Here is a 16576-nt window from a genome sequence, read left to right on the forward strand (position 1 = left end):
GCCCCGTCACTCCCGGCCTGACAGCGGGGCCAGAGGAATCCCCGTCAGAGCAAGGGGCGGGGCAATGTACGTCACTGATGATGCGGCCACGGGGGCGGGCAATTGTGCGTCACTGGGGCGTGACAGCCCGGGGAACCCCTGTCAATCGGAGCGAGAGCAAGGGGCGGAGCAAGCAACGTCACAGTGGGGGGTGGGGTCCGTTGGGCACCAGCTGCGGCCAGTGGCTGCCACGGGGCGTGCTGGGGGCGCCGGGATGCAGAGACAGTGGAGGGGCAGGGGGAGGGGCAGGGGTTGCACTGCGGCGGGGGAGGGGGGCGCTGCCGGGTGTCAGGCTGCGAGGGGGCTCGTGGGAGATCGGACCCGTGGGAAAGGGCAGCGCATCGCCCCGACCCGGCGCCCAGCAGCGGAAGCAGCATCTGCCCGGGGCCTGGGGGCGTGGCCAGGCATGTCTCAGTCTGAGCTAAGCCCGGGCGCTGGATTCTGATCGGAATTACTGACCCGTTGCGCATGCGCGGTCTGACCGGGCCCGCCCCATTCCGAACCCCGCGGCCTGGTTTTCAGCGCGTTCCCGACCGTGCTCAGGCCCCGCCCACCTCGCAGCGGTTGCAGCAGCGTCACGCGCCGCGCGCCCTGAGGTGGGAGCCGTTGTGAGGGGCCGTTGGCGCCGTTACTCGCTGCGGGGGAGGCCGCAGCCCAGCGGGGGGGAATTGGCGCGTCACAAACACTCAACCCGCGCGTGCCCCCCCCCCCCCGGGCTCCCTGATGCTCGGGGTGTCTGCGGGGGGCGGGGCGGGGCTGTGAGGGGGGCTGCAGAGTGTGCGGGGGGGGATTTAAACACAGGGTGGGGAGGGGCTGGCTGGGGCAGGGGGCTGAGGGGCCCGGGGGGGGGGTGAGCGAAGCTTTGGGGGACTTTTTTGGTTTTTATTTTTGATTTTTTTTTGTATCCTCAGTGCTGGTGCCTCAGCCCCCCCCCCCGGACCTGCCCCCCCACTGCCGAGCTCAGGACAGTGACACGGCCCCGGTCCCCAGCCCAGCGGCAGCCATGGCTGCAGAGAGCCCCGTGGAAGGTGTCCGGGAGGAAGCGCCGCGTCCCGTCTGCCTGGAGGATTTCACAGCCCCTGTCACTCTGCAGTGTGGGCACAATTCCTGCCAGGCCCCCCTCAGCCCTCAGGGCAGAGACACTGAGCAGCAGGGACCCCTCCGGCCCAACCGGCAGCTGGCAAACGTGGTGGAACTAGCCAAGCCGCTGAGTTTCCAGGCAGCACAGAGAGCAAGATGGGACGGGGTGTGCGGGGAGCACCAAGAGGCTCTGAAGCTGTTCTGTGAAGAGGATCAAACTCCCATCTGTGTGGTGTCTGACAGATCCCAGGCTCACATGGTGGTGCCCAAACAGGAAGCTGCCCAGGACTACAAGGTACAGAGTTACTGTCCAGTGTGTTTTAATTACAGTGTTATGTCACTGACAGTTACCAGGCACAGTTGTGACACAGCTCTGTAAAGCCTACAAGAGATGCTGTAAAAAGTAAATGTTCTGGCTTTGTGGCAACTTACGTAAGATACCTGATGTGGGAAATGTTTCTCTGAGGCTCTGAATCCTGAAACCCAGCCCTCACTGGTGACAGTGGGGGTGTTTGCACAGGGGACGGTGTTAACAATCAGGGTATGTCTACACTACAGCACTAATTCGAACTAACTTAATTCGAATTAGTTAATTTGAACTAAGCTAATTCGAACTAGTGCATCTAAAAACTAGTTCGAATTAGCATTTTGCTAATTCAGACTAGTATGTCCACATTGAGTGGACCCTGAACCAAAGTTAAGGCTGGCCGGAAGCAGTGCCGGCAGGGCATCAGGTTAGGACTTAAGAGTATGGAACTGCTTCCTCAGGCTAGCCGAGGGCTGTGCTTCAAGGGACCCGAACCCCACCCCGGACAGACAGTTCAGGGTTCCCCGCTTGCTTGTCTACCTCGATGAGGGACAGCAATGCAGTCCTGGCTTGGAGTGCCCTGAGTGCCCACACTCGGCACATCACAGCACTCGGCCATCAGCCCAGCTGCACTTGCCGCAGGCTGCTATCCGGGGGGGTCAATCGGGGAGCTACAGGAGAGTTTCCATCCCGAGGAGCCCGCAGAGCCACCCCAGTCCTCCTATCGGGGGCTCATACCCCATTCCTCCCTCACATCCTTCCACTTACCCGTCCCTAGCCCCTCTTCCTGATGTACAAAATAAAGGACACGTGTGGTCAAAAATAGAAACTCTCTTTATTTAACAAAACTGGGGGAGACTGGGAAAAGGAGGTGGGAGAGGGGAAGAGAGAGAGTGGGAGAGGGGAGGAGGGAGCTGGAAGGGGGAAGCCAGGGAAACAAGGAGGAGGGGAATACAGATGTGATCTCATCCCAGAAAAGAGATTTTGGCCTTGGAAAGGGTTCAGAAAAGGGCAACTAAAATGATCAGGGGTTTGGAACAGGTCCCATGCGAAGAGAGGCTAAAAAGACTGGGACTTTTCAGCTTAGAAAAGAGAAGACTGAGGGGGGATATGATAGAGATCTATAAAAGCATGAGTAGTGTGGAGAGGGTGCATAAAGAAAAGTTCTGCATTAGTTCCTATAATAGAAGGCCTAGAGGACACCAAATGAAATGAATGGGTAGCAGGCTTCAAACTAATAACAGACCATTCTTCTTCACAAAGCAAGTAGTCAACCTGTGGAACTCCTTGCCGCAGGCTAGAACTATAACTGAGTTTAAGGAGAAGTTAGATAAAGTCATGGAGATTAGGTCCATGGAGTGGTATTAGCCAGGGGATAGAAATGGTGTCCCTGGCCTCTGTTTGTGGAAGGCTGGAGATGGATGGCATGAGACAAATGGCTTGGTCATTGTCTTGGGTCCATCCCTTCCAGGGTACCTAGTGTTGGCCGCTGTCGGCAGACAGGGTACTGAGCTAGATGGACCTTTGGTCTGACCCAGTACAGCCATTCTTATGTTCTAAGCTCAGGGTCGGGTCTCACTGGACCACCTTGATTTTCATGCAAACCTGCTCCTAGGTGGCCAGGCTGGCAGCTGTCCTGCCCTAGATGGCCACTTTCCTGTGCCTAGTGCGGAGGTCGTGGACGTTGGACTCCTCCCCCCAAACCTGGATGAAGTCCACAATCTCCGCACTAGACCAGGCGGGCGCCCACCTTTTGTGGCCCTGGGCAGACTCCTGGGAGCCGACAGCCTGGTCCCGGGAAGAGGCGGAGGGCTGGGTGGCAGTGGGTGGCTGGCTCATGCCATGCCAGGTGCAGGGTCTGCTGGCTGGGTGCTGGGAGGCTTGCACCTGGCATGGGCACCGTAGCCAGACCGTGCCCCTTTAAGGGCTCCGGGGCCGGGAGGGGGGCAGATGAGTTTCCCTGGTGGTGCCCAGAGTGGCCACCAGGGCAAGCTGGGAAGGGCTAGCCTCCCACTAGTTCGAATTAAGTGGCTACACAGCCCTTAATTCGAACTAGGCGTTAATCCTCGTAGAATGAGGTTTACCTAGTTCGAATTAAGCGCTCCGCTGGTTCGAATTAAGTTCGAACTAGCGGTTTGCCTGTCTAGCACCTATGAAAGTTAATTCGAACTAACAGCTGTTAGTTCAAATTAAATTTGTAGTGTAGACATACTCTCGGAGAGGTTTAGATCGCAGGAGGTACAAGCCACTCTGTCAGCGAGCTGCCTTGGGATTGGAGAAGAGGAGGTTACAAGCTGTTAATGATTGGAAGAACAATCTGTCATTTGCCTTATAGATCCGCAATGGCAGCAGGGACCTGCAGAACATCCAGCAAGGGAAAATCCCTTCTCTGAGCAGGTCACAGTCCAGTTAGACAAACTGTGGGAATGGAAGGTGGGGCAGCACCTAGTCGTTCATAGTCGCCAAGCATGTCAGGGATAGAGTTTAGCCCCGTACCCTGTTAGACCTACACTGCTCCCTGCCCCTCAGCATCACTGAACAGTGATGAAGTGTGGCCCTTTAGGAGGAAAAGATGCCTTGATAAAGCCCTAGGTCCAGCAGGGAGTGAAGGTTTCTAATAGGGATACTGAACTTCTGAGGTGCTCCGTGAGGGGTTAAACTTCAATGCAGCCACTGACACTAGATGAGGTTGCTGGGCTGCATGCTGTGCGGGGCCCCGAGCGCCTTCACTCCACCCATAGCAGGACTTCAGGAAGTGCAGGTCCATGCCAGACACAACTAGGAGTCAACTGGATTGTAGCAAGAGTTCAAACTGGTTAACTGAAGAGCTAATGCTTATCGGTGCCAGTTACTGGTTAAACTCCCCACTGCCCCAGCAGTGCCTGGTTCCCTCTGGCAGCTAACATCAGTCTGCAGCTGCTGGGAGTTCCCATCAGCCAGCTGTCCTTGTGGCCACCCCCGGCAGACCTTGCGAGAGATCCCCGGCCCAGGAGAGCCCATTTCCGCTACCAGCCCTACCTGTCAGCAGGTTAAAAAACTCCTGTCTCTGATAAAATTGTGATCAGTTACATAATTAGTATTGTTAAGCATTTTTACCTCCCTAATCCCCACCTGCTTCATTCTTTATAAAGGTGCCACCACTGATCCTTCCCCCACCCTTGTAGGTGTCCTGCTGCATCCTCAGTCTCTTCTTGTGTCTTTTTCTATGGACACAACCATGTCCAGGGCAGAGTCCCTGCCGAAGAGGGGCAGAGCTCCACAAAACTTGGACTCTCTTAAAGGCAGACAAATGGGCTCCCGACATCTGATGGGGTTTGCCCCTGTGCTTATCTCTGTTTCTTCAGGAAAAATTGGAGGCCCATTTGAAGACTCTGAGGGAAGAGAGAGAAAAGGTGCTAGGAAGGAAAACAACAGCAGAAGGGACACGCCAGGAGTATCTGGTAGGTGCCTGTGGTTTGAAACAGCAGGGACTGGCAGTGGGAGGACTGTTAGGAGGCAGACTCGTGTGGCCTTGGTGACATTGGGCTTGTTTGTGTTTCTCCTGGATTGTGGATTGCAGGGTGAGATCCATGTGTAGACAGGCCCTGAGCATCCATGTCAGCGCATGAGTTAATGTCCAGCCTTTGTAGCTTTCCCAGAAATCCTCCTCAAGGGAGCTGAGTGTCCCCCTAAAGGGTTGTCTGCTCACTTGGTGTATTAACATGTTTCTCCTTTTTCCTTCCTGGGTATCTCTGTCAGGCTAGTGCTGAGTCTTGCCTCGTGCTGCTCAGGGTCTGAATTTCCAGAGCCCATGAATATCAAAAGATGCTGCCCATGACAGACATGGGAACATCCCTTTCAGAGGGACACAGGGCCCAAAGGAGATGCTGGGAGAGCCACCTCTGCCTACTAACCACAAAGTACAGTCAAATGTCACACATTTTAGGGTTTTCCAAGAAATTCTCCCTGCTTCGCACTCAGCTCTCCCTGAAAGGGCCCTGGGCTCCATTCATGCCCTTGACCAACCCTTTCCCTGTTTCCATACAGAAATGGACCCAAGCCGAGAGGCAGATGATTGTGGCCGAGTTTCAGCAGCTGCGGCAGTTCCTGGAGGAACAAGAGCGACTCCTGCTGGCCCAGCTAGAGAAGCTGGACGAGGCGATTGAGAGGCTCCAGACTGACACGGTCGGGAAACTCTCTGCCCAGATTTCCCATCTCAGCAAGGGGAAGTGTCAGAAGCCAGCGAGTGAATTCCTGCAGGTGAGACTGAGGGAGAAACGTCCCAGCTCCCCACACAGGGAAGGGAGGCTCCTGAATCACAAGTGCTGAGGTCCAGCCATTAGATCTTGGTATAACTCCATGTGCATTGCTGCCATGTGAGTAACTGCCATGCTTTGTAAAGTTACAGGCACAGAGCTACTAGAGATCGTAAAGCCCCATTTGCTCAGGGGATCCATGTTCCTGGGGTCAGAGCAGGGACTCTCTTCCCATGTTTGCAAAATCCTGTCCCTGAGGTCCCCTGTGTGTGTCCAATGGGGCTGAGAGTCTTTTCTCTGTCTTTTTTCTAGGACGTCAGGAGCACCCTGAGTAGGTACGTGGCTCTCACTCCCCTCACACTGCACAGCTCAGGGAAAGAGCTTGGAGCTGATGTTAGCACCACATCTCCACAGGGTGCTAAGAGGCAGATGTTAGAGATGAATATCTCTGACTCATTTAATTCTGCGGGTCTCACCCTCACACAGCAGACTCTGGAATTCCCCATTCAGGGTACAGTCTGACTTCAAGTGTTTCCTGGAGCTGTCACCTCCCTGTGTACTGTGGGGTGGAACATGGGCCTGTCACTGCTGTGCACTGGGCACATTCAGCCCAGGGCAGCAAGGACCAAGAGTCTGTCCCACCTGAGGGCTGTTCGGAGACCTGTGTGGAAGGAGCTGGTGTCTCAGTCTAGTCCCTACTAGACAGATTCCTTCAGCCTTTCACCTGGGAACCTCCTGTCCCTCAATGCCTAGAGGCCAAGGAGTGAGTTGGTCATGAAGACTCAATTCCCCTTTTGTCCCCCAGCTAGTCTCCCCAGGACAGAAGTGAAGAACAGTAATGGGACCTTTCAGGAGAAGGTTGCATGGCCATGGACTGTGTTGCTGGGAAAATTGGAGGAATTATGACTCCAGGCCTGTTAGAGCTGAGACTCACTAGCCAGAACTTATCAGCAGTAAATGAAATACAATCACATTGAATTGTTTCTGTCCAGGTGTGAGACGAGGCAGTTCCAGGTTCCGGAAGAGATTTCTCTTGAACTAGAAGAACAAGTCAGAGGTTTCTCCCAGAAAACGATTGCTCTGTCGGAGACTCTGAGGGAGTTCAAAGGTACCTAGAAGGGATGGCGGAGGGGAAAGTAGTTCAAGTATCTGAGACCACTGAATCTGGCCTATGAAGCCAACCTTCCCCTGCCTCAATTCCCACATGGAGAATGACAGTCCCATCACACTGCTCTCCTTAGAGACACTGAGCGAACAGACCCAACTGCTTGCAGATAGCCAGGGGTTTGCAAACTCTGAACCTCCCATTCAGAGATCAAAATGGCTAAAGTTACTGTGATGGCCACGTGTTCCGCTACCACGGCTCCAGGTTATGATAAGAAGCAGTAAGTGAATGAGAAACCAAGTGGGAGAGTGTGAGGAGGGAAGAGTAAATCTCACTTACAGCTTCTCTTCTGGGACAGGTTGCGGGGATGTTGGTTCCATTGCTGGGAGGTGCCCGAGTGAGAGAGAGAATGAAAGTTTCAGACTTTCATACTCAATTCCTGAGTGTGTGTCTGTCTGGTCTCTGATACAATTGAAATGCAGAGTTCAGAGTGGGACATTGTTATAAATAGGAGAGCCTGGAATCTCACCTCTCTTATCCCTTCCCCCACCAGACACTCTACCCTCTGCACTGGAGAGAGCAAGAGGAAAATCCTTGGGAGCTTTCAGACAAGGTGAGTTTGCAGGTGGAGATTCTTTAAATGATGAGAAAATTCCAGTGAAAACATCTTCATGGGATTGTCATTGAAGTTACCAACCAAACCCAGCGACCATGGTGCACACAGCCCTATACCTCACCCACTGATCTGTGAGAAGCCCCAGGGGCGCTGCATGGAGACCTGCAAACACTTTGAGAAACAGTGATCTATGAGGTATGATGCTAAATGGGTGAAGTTAAAGCACACAATGGACAGCACCTTCAAGCTCAGATTACACTGCTCAGTCAGTTTCAATATGGGGTTGATTTCCAGCAATAAATAGTCTGTGAGCTGCCTTGCTTCCACTATATCAGTTCGTTCAAGGCAAGAAACTGCTGGATCCCCAAGGGCTGTTAAGTCTAGTGCAGGCCTGGGTAAAATACAGCCCATGGGTCGGATCCACCCTACCAAACCATTGGATCCAGCCCACAGATGCCACTCCCCATCTCAAGTCACTCAGAAAGCTACTGTGAGCCTGGAGGGGAGGAGGGAAGGCTTCAGGTGCTGCTTCCACCCCTAGGACAATCTCATTGGCCAGTTTCTGGACAGAAACAAAGCACCGTGCCCCCTTCCCTCTGGGTCATAATTATTCACACACCCACATGGCCCTGCAGCCTGTGAGAGGGTTGGGCAGGCTCCCTGCCTTCCTGAGGTGCTTGGCCTCTGGCCAGGAGTCACTCAGATAAGTCTCCTGTCCAGAGCTTGCCTCTGCCACCCCAACCTCTCCCTTCCCCTCCTAATCTCTGCTCCCCACTCCTGTCCCGCACTCTGCATACCCAAACTCTGTCCTCCTCCTGCAGCTATATATGCAAGAGCTCTCACTGGTCAGAAACCCACAGTCCCTTATTTGTCCACAAATGAACAAAGAACTGGTGGATTCTCCATCTCTTGATGTCTTCAAGTTACTGGGGGACTTTCTAGAAAATACACTGTGGGAAAACAGAGCTTTGTGCCTGGGTAACTGGACTACGTGTAATGGCTTGTGCCACTGAGGGGGTCAGACTGCATGACTGAGGATATCTTCTGATCCCATTAATTCATGAATTTTAAGATCTCACCCTGGAAACACTCAGCACACGTGTTTAATAATAAGCATCTGAATGGTGGTGTTACCTTCACTGACTCTGTGTTGTGGAAAGGGTTTATAACGTCTCTGTCAGATGAGAGAGCAAAGTTTGTGCTGCAAATCCATGAATGAAGACTAAGGCTAAATGTAGACTGTTGTATTTGAAACCCTATGTCCATATTCAAGCAGATGAATATGTGGCTTGTTATAAGAAACACTGGGTGCTGAGAACTAAATCCCATTGTTGCAGAGGCAGTAATGTTGTAACCACGCCAGGTACAGACAGAAATAAATATGGATTTGGGATCTAACTCCTGTGTGCTGTTTATGGCATATCTAGACTAAAACTTTTGCCCACAATGGCAGAGTCTGGGCAGAATGGGGATATGGAAAGGATTAAAGCCCCTTTTGAAATGTCTCCCTCTTCTCCCCCTGCCAGGCTGCAGAACACCCATGTTTGTCTCCAGCTCAGCCCCCGGCCTGCAGAGCCAGGGACAGGAGATGGCCATGGCGGAGCCTGTGAGCTTCGAGGAGGTGGCTGTGTGTTTCTCTGAGGAGGAATGGGCTCTTCTGGACCCAGGCCAGAGAGCCCTCTACAGGGATGTGATGCAGGAGAATTATGAGGCTGTGAACTGGCTGAGTAAGGATTCCTGTCCCTTTGGGTAACAGCAGCTGGGTGGGGTTTGGTTCAGGGTTATTCATTGCCTCTGCCTCCAATGTCAGGAGTATCTGCCCCAGTAATCCTGGCTCTTGTGTGAAAGACTGTCCCCTCCGTTCTCCCTCCCAGGGAAAGCAGGTTCAGGTCTCATTCCACTTCCCCCCTATCTTGCCCATCTTGTGCTTTGACCAGAGGTGTGAGTGGAAGGGCTCAGGCAGGAACAGCAGGTACCAGAGGTCTGGGTCTGCGTCTGTCTGCTGTTAGTGGCTGCAGGGTCCCCTTGTGGCAGTGTGCGCAGGCACTGGAAGGAAAGTGCGGTTGCCAGAGTCCTTCCCTGCCTGTAGCTAATCTCTGTGACATGCTGGTACTTGTCAGTGAGAGGGGCTGGATGCTGGCGCTGAGGGAGGGTGGATGAGGCAGTTCACGCTCTGTGAGTATTTTGTCCGAGGTAGCTCTGTAGTAGAGAAACGTGAGCAGAGCTCTCGATACATTTCAGGCACAGGCTGGGTCTCCTTTCAAAAGTTCAGCTTCATTCTCTCTGGGGCTCACTTGTCTCTCTGTGCAGCGGAGATAAATCATGTCACCTGTCTTGTATTTTTATATCATCAGGTAGGAACTTTTTCTTCCTGTGTGAATGTCTGGGTTCATGCTCAGGAGACCTGTGTTCAGTTTTCTGCCTGTCAAAGTCCTCCTGTGTGACCTTGATCAAGTCCCTTAGACTCTCTGTGTGCGGTCAGCTCTCTTTACTAGCTTTTATAGAGTGTCCCTGTTTCTCAGGGCTGGGCAGGATACTTACACTAAAGAGGGGTGATGCTTAGCTCCATATGAGCACTGTGGTCCTGATTTAAACCAGAGTTCCCAGGTGCTGCTGTGATTGATAATTTTGTTTCCTGCAGTGACTGCAGTGCCATAGGAGTTGCTACTAGCACCATAGAGCGTTGATATGGCTGTTCAGGGCTTCTGGAGCCTTGATGCCAGCGGCACTGGCAGAACGTGAAGCTTATCCATGCAGCACACCACAGGGTTGCCGCTAAGAAAGACCCAGGCTCCATTCGGAGGCTAAGGCACTCGGCCAGGTTTATTGTGAAAGGAGCAGGGTGCTAGTGTCCCAGCACCTCAGGCACAAGTATAGTGAGACTTGTCCCTACCCAATAATGGTACCAGCTCAGTCAGCAGCTAGAACACTGCCCCTCAGCCAGTATCAACATGCCCCTCCTGTGGCTTCTCCTCTCATATTGACCAAAATAAAATGCATGTTGCGTTCCATGTGTTGCTACCCCACTTGGCCTTCTGCCTCTTTGTTTGAACAAAACATGCATATCCATTATCCCCTCATCCCGCTCTTGTGCACAAGGGTCAGTGAGCTATCTGTTAGGACTGTGTGTTTGCAGTTCCTGCAGAGAGTGTTGAGTTGATTGCCTTCCTCCTGCTCAGGAATGTGATTTCTTGGTTAGTTGATAGCAGTGCTCCACCATTCTGCCAAAGCCTGGCTTGTTTTAGTTCCAAAATAATGGACATAAACAAGATAATCCTAGTCATCAGATCAGAATTTTCCCATTGACTCGTCACACAGCACACTTCGCACAAGCTTTCTTGCGATTGTGTGACAGTGGTAGCACAATGATCTCTATTGTGGCTCTTCCGAACACTAAATGCAGGTCCGAGAAGGGGTGGAGGCAAAGCTGAGGGGAAGGCGCTCACAAGGTGCAAATGTGGTAGATTCTGTGCCTCCTTGGAGCGGCCCCAAATCAAAGGCCAGGCTCACTAGAAGAGGCAGACTGGGAAACCACACAAAGGCTGCTGCTGGCAGAATAGAACCGAGGCTACAGACGGGGAGCTGAGTAACAGCCACAAGCATCAGAGAAGCAGCACGGCCCAGCTCCACCCTGGCTGGTCGCTGGAGAAGCCCAGCGCCACCCTGGGCAGCTGCGGGAAAGGCAACTGTTGTAGGTAGCTAGCAAGGCCCACCCAGACACAGGTAGTCGGGAGCATAGGCAGGGCCTGAAGCAGCCTGCCAAGGATTCACTTAGCTGCTCAGACAACTTCCTCTGCCTCTTTCTGGGCCAAGTAGAACTTCTGAGCCAAAGAGCAGGGGGAGCCCAGCCCACCAGCCAGGAGCTTTGTGGACAGAGCCTTGGGGAGCTAGAGCTAGTCCTTCTTCTCCCAAGTCCTAATGACCTGGCATGTGGCCGCTATAGTCTGAGCCCTGTCTGGGAGCCTTGGTGTCAGACATGCCAGCCCTCCCTAGAGCTCCCCTTGTGAGCAGTGTGTTCCTGTCCTGCCCTGAGATACTGGGGATGAGGGGGATGGAATGGGCTTTGAGGGGGACTGAGTTGTACCCTAGAGAGTGCAGCAGAGTGCTCTGCTCCCCTGGGGAAAGAGCTGGGCCATTCTCAAGGTGGGGGGAGGGGATGCGCCTTTACTGCAGGTGTGTGTGTGTGTGTGTGTGTGTTCTGGGCTCTTGGAAAGGAGCCTCTCTGGATGGGTGACTCAGATCCTGACTCTGGAACCAGTAATGGCAGAGACCTTAATGAACAAGATCAGCACTCGATTAATTGCTCTCCAAACAGGATTTCCACTCTCTGAAGTTCATGTGATCTCCTGGGTGGAGCGAGAGGAGGAGATGCAGGTCCCAGATCACCAGAGCTGTGAGGAAGGGGAGATCATCAGTGGCATCCACACAGGTGAGCAATCAGTTAAATTGCCTCAGAAACCAACTTATAGCAGGTGTTAGGTGTGTGTTTTCATGAAGTCTGTCTGATTCTTTAGCCTGTCTTCAACTTGAGCCAGAGCATGGTGGATGAGGAAAGGCTGGGTTTTCTCTTCTGTGGAAGAGTTGTGAAGAAGGAGGGTGAACTCATCTCATGATAATTCAATCATTATTTGAGCGTGTCCCCCCCTTTTCTATTCCTCTTTTAGAGTTTTCTTTCAGCTCATCATAGACAATAACTCCTGTCTGGATTATTTCTCTATCCCAACAGGTGATGGGATGCTGACTGAGAACTATGATCTTGTGCAGCAGGAGGGATTGGAGCAAGTGTCTCCATGTGGGATGTTACTGGGAAGACCTGAAGGGCATGTTTCCCAGATACGTGAGCAGGGAGAGACTTGTGAGAGTCAGCATAGCCCAGAAAGGCAGCATGGAAATCATCCAGGAGGGGGACAAGATAAATCCAGTCACAGGAGCCGAGGGGAGAAAAGAAACACAGAAACCATTCAACAGAAAATCCCCTATCAACAGTCACCCTGCACTTGTAGTGACTGTGAAACTCCTATTGAACATCAAAGAGCCCATACAGGAGAGAAGCCCTTCAAGTGCTCTGACTCTGGGAAAAGCTTCAGTCAGCACTTGCACTTTACGAACCATCAGATACTACATATAAGAGAGACACGCCATAACTGCTCTGACTGTGGGAAAAGCTTCAGTAGAAGCGATCACCTTGTAAGACATAGGAGGACCCACACAGGAGACAAACCTTTCAATTGCTCTGACTGTGGGAAAAGCTTTCTGAGGAGCTCACACCTTGTTACACATAGGAGAGCCCATACAGGGGAGAAACCCTTCAACTGCTCTGACTGTGGGAAAAGCTTCCGACAGAATTCACACCTTGTTAACCATAGGAAGACCCACTCAGGAGACAAACCTTTCAATTGCTCTGAGTGTGGGAAAAGCTTCAGTAGAAGCGAACACCTTGTAAGACATAGGAGGAGCCACACAGGGGAGAAACCTTTCAATTGCTTTGACTGCGGGAAAAGCTTCAATGAGAAGTCACACCTTGTTAGACATAGGAGAACCCACACAGGAGAGAAACCTTTCAATTGCTCTGACTGTGGGAAAAGCTTCAGGAAGAGGTCAAATCTTGTTCTCCATAGAACTCACACAGGAGAGAAACCTTTCAATTGCTTCGACTGCGGGAGATGCTTCCGTCAGAAGTCACAGCTTGTTAGACATAGAACAACCCACACAGGAGAGAAACCTTTCCCTTGCTCTGACTGCGAGAAAAGTTTCAGTACAAGTTCAGTGCTTGTTACCCATCGGAGGACCCACACAGGGGAAAAACCTTTCAATTGCTCTGACTGTGGGGAAAAGCTTCAGTAGACGTTCACACCTTATTAGACATAGGAGAACCCACACGTGAGAGCTACCCTTTACCTGCTCTGACTGCATTGTCGGTGCTCCTGCCTTACTAACTATGAGATAAAACATACTAGAGAGTCGCCTCATAAAAACATACAAGAGAGTCGCCTCATAACAGCTTTGATTGCAGACAAGGCTTCAAACACAGGTCAGACTTTAACATAAGAATGGCCATACTGGGTCAGACCAAAGGTCCATCTAGCGTAGTATCCTGTCTTCCAACAGTGGCCAGTACCAGGTGCCCCAGAGGCAGTGGACTGAAGATGATGATCAAGCAATTTTGTCTCCTGCCATCCTTCTCCAGCCTTTGACAAACAGAGGCGAGGGGCACCATACCTTACCCCCTCGCTAATACCCTTTTATGGACCTAATCTCCATGATTTTATGTAGCTCTTTTTTAACCCCTGTTACAGTCCTAGCCTTCACAGCCTTCTCTGGCAAGGAGTACCACAAGTTGACTGTGTACTGTGTGAAGAACTTTCTATTATTAGTTTTAAACCTGCTACCCATTAATTTCATTTGGTGTCCTCTAGTTCTTATATTCTGGGAACAAGTAAATAGTTTTTCTTTATTCACCCTCCCCACCACTCATGATTTTATATACCTCTGTCATATCCCCCTCAGTCCCTTCTTTCTGAACTGAAAAGTCTCAGTCTCTTTAGCCTCTCCTCATATGGGACCCATTCCAAACCTCTAATCATTTTAGTTGCTCTTTTCTGAACTATTTTAATGCCAAAATATCTTTTTTGAGGTGAGGAGACCACATCTCTACCCAGTATTCAGGATAGGAGCATGCTGTAGATTTATATACGGGCAGTAAGATATTCTTCATCTTATTTTCTGTCCCATTTTTAATCATTCCTAACATCCTATTTGGTTTTTTGACTGCCGCTGCCCACTGTGGGCATTTTCAGAGAACTATCCACGATAACTCCAAGATCTCTTTCCTGATTAGTTGTAGCTAAATTAGCCCCCATCATATTGTATGTATACTTAGGTTTATTTTTTCCAATATGCATAATTTTACACTTATCCACATTACATTTCATTTGCCATTTTATTGTCCAGTCACTCAGTTTGGTGAGATCTTTTTTTGAAGTTCTTCATAGCCTGCTTTGGTTTTGACTATCTTGAACAGTTTAGTAACGTCCGCAAACTTGGCTACCTCACTGCTCACCCATTTCTCTAAATCATTTATTAAGTTGAATGGGATTGGTTCTAGGACTGACTCTGGGGGAACACCACTGGTTACACCTCTCCATTCTGAAAATTTACCATTTATTCCTACCCTTTGTTTCCTGTCTTTTAACCATTTCTCAATCCATGGAAGGATCTTCCTGGTTATCCCATGATAACTTAATTTACACAAGAGCCTTTTGTGATGGACCTTTTGTTAAAGGCTTTTTTTGAAATCTAAGTACACTGTATGTACTCGATTTCCCCCTTGTTCACGTGTGTGTTAAACATAAGACAATCTACAGACGAGAGAGAACTATTCAGCTGCTTTGACTGTGGGGAAAGCTTCAGTCAGAGCTCAACTCTTGTTAGCCATTGGAGAACCTACAGTGGGAAAAAACCTAGAACCTGAGTTCCTTGTAAGCTATGTGTCCAGGTGGCTGTGCCTCAGCCTATTAAATGCCATATGAGCTTATAGGGCTTTGGTGGGGAGAGATACCTCTATCCACTGGTCTCAACCCCAGCCCAGTCCTTCTGTGGCCAGAGGACAGTTGGCTATCCCATGGCCCCAGGCCCAGAGTTACCATGGCAGGGAGAGGTGGGTCTCCCTCCTCCCCCTTCACGGTAACATGTGTGCTGGGGCAGCGAGAGCTCGTGGGAGTCTTTTCTCCTTGATGTAGCCTTTCAGTGGCCTACATGTCAGTCCCCTCCATCTTTAAGATCACAGCCCCAGCTAGAGCTTTCAACCAGTAGTCCTAAGATTTTCCATCCATGAGTAGAGTGAGTTTTTTCTTGTGCACAAAGAGTGACATCCCGTGTGCTTGTTCAGATGTGTGCCTATGTGGCACTCACGAGTTATTGAGAGTTTTACACACACACACATGCAATTTAAATTATGGAAGAAATATACTAAACCAAAGGATAATTAACAAGGTGTGAGACCCTGCACACATGCACCCTGAAAATGTACCAGCTTGGCACCCAGTCTCATTCCCACCCAGCCTTGCTCTACTGTTCCTGCATCCATGAGCTCCCCATCTCCTGCACCCCCACCCTGTGCACCCTTTGCCACCAGCCCTGCATTGTGCCCCTAACTTCTGCAGTGTCCCCTTCATCCCAACCCCTGCACTTTCCTCCCAGTCTAATCTAGTCATAGGCTGTGTCTAGACTGGCCAGTTTTTCCGGAAAATCAGCCGCTTTTCTGGAAAAACTTGCCAGCTGTCTACACTGGCCGCTTGAATTTCCGCAAAAGCACTGACTTCCTACTGTAAGAAATCAGTGCTTTTTGCGGAAATACTATGCTGTTCCTGTTTGGGCAAAAGTCCCTTTTGCACAAAAGGGCCAGTGTAGACAGGGACTTTTTTGCGGAAAACAAATAGCTATCGCAAAAATGGCAATCGGGGCTTTTTTGCGGAAAAGCGCATCTAGATTGACCACGGAAACTTTTCCACAAAAAGTGCTTTTGCAGAAAAGCGTTCATGCCAATCTAGACGCTCTGTTCCGAAAATGCTTTTAATGGAAAACTTTTCCATTAGAAGCATTTCCGGAAAAGCATGCCGGTCTACACGTAGCCATAGTGTAGTAATTTGTAAAGGATAAAAAATGAATGCACCATCCCTGCTCCTTGATTCTAAAACTCATTCAGCAGCTGCAAGTTAATGACATTCAGAAGATGAATTTAGGGATATCACCAGAAAACTATCCAGCTCTTTTTCTTCAGACCACATTACTTCACTGTATATAGGACATAATCTAATTATAGATTATATTTTGTATAGTATCTGCATGGTTTAGACACCTGTCAATCATAGAAAAGTCCCTTTAATATGTCATCAGTTGCATATTGATTTAAGCATCAATAGAAGATAATCAACAGCATTAAAGTTTTAGTTGCCTCTACACAGTGCACGTGTGTGTGAGAGAGAAATAACTTCCACAGGCACAAAAATAATCATTGGCACAATCAACACTATTGATGTGATTGATGCCTTCACAAATGACAAGAATATTGAGGCTCAGAGAGAATTGTTCTTGACATGATTTAGGCTGTTAAATATGAACAGGGCGCAGAACATTTCTCTAGTCATCTGCCATCTATTTTATCCCTCAGATAACCTGCAGATTTACCTTTTGAG

The 16576-nt window shown here is 50.5% G+C and overlaps 1 protein-coding gene across 1 annotated transcript; it reads left to right on the top strand.

Annotated features, from left to right (window-relative positions):
• The first annotated feature begins 950 nt into the window (after nt 1–950).
• LOC102457051 (uncharacterized) lies at nt 951–13783 on the top strand. Its single transcript, XM_075918535.1, has 9 exons — nt 951–1414; nt 4771–4866; nt 5453–5665; nt 5974–5996; nt 6654–6769; nt 7320–7379; nt 8909–9109; nt 11698–11811; nt 12109–13783. Exons 1-9 carry the CDS (start codon nt 1043–1045, stop codon nt 13224–13226), a joined length of 2313 nt encoding a protein of 770 aa, XP_075774650.1. The 5' UTR covers nt 951–1042; the 3' UTR covers nt 13227–13783.
• Nucleotides 13784–16576: the final 2793 nt, after the last annotated feature.

The sequence above is a fragment of the Pelodiscus sinensis genome, unplaced genomic scaffold, assembly GCF_049634645.1.
Source record: "Pelodiscus sinensis isolate JC-2024 unplaced genomic scaffold, ASM4963464v1 ctg46, whole genome shotgun sequence".
NCBI lineage: Eukaryota > Metazoa > Chordata > Testudines > Trionychidae > Pelodiscus > Pelodiscus sinensis.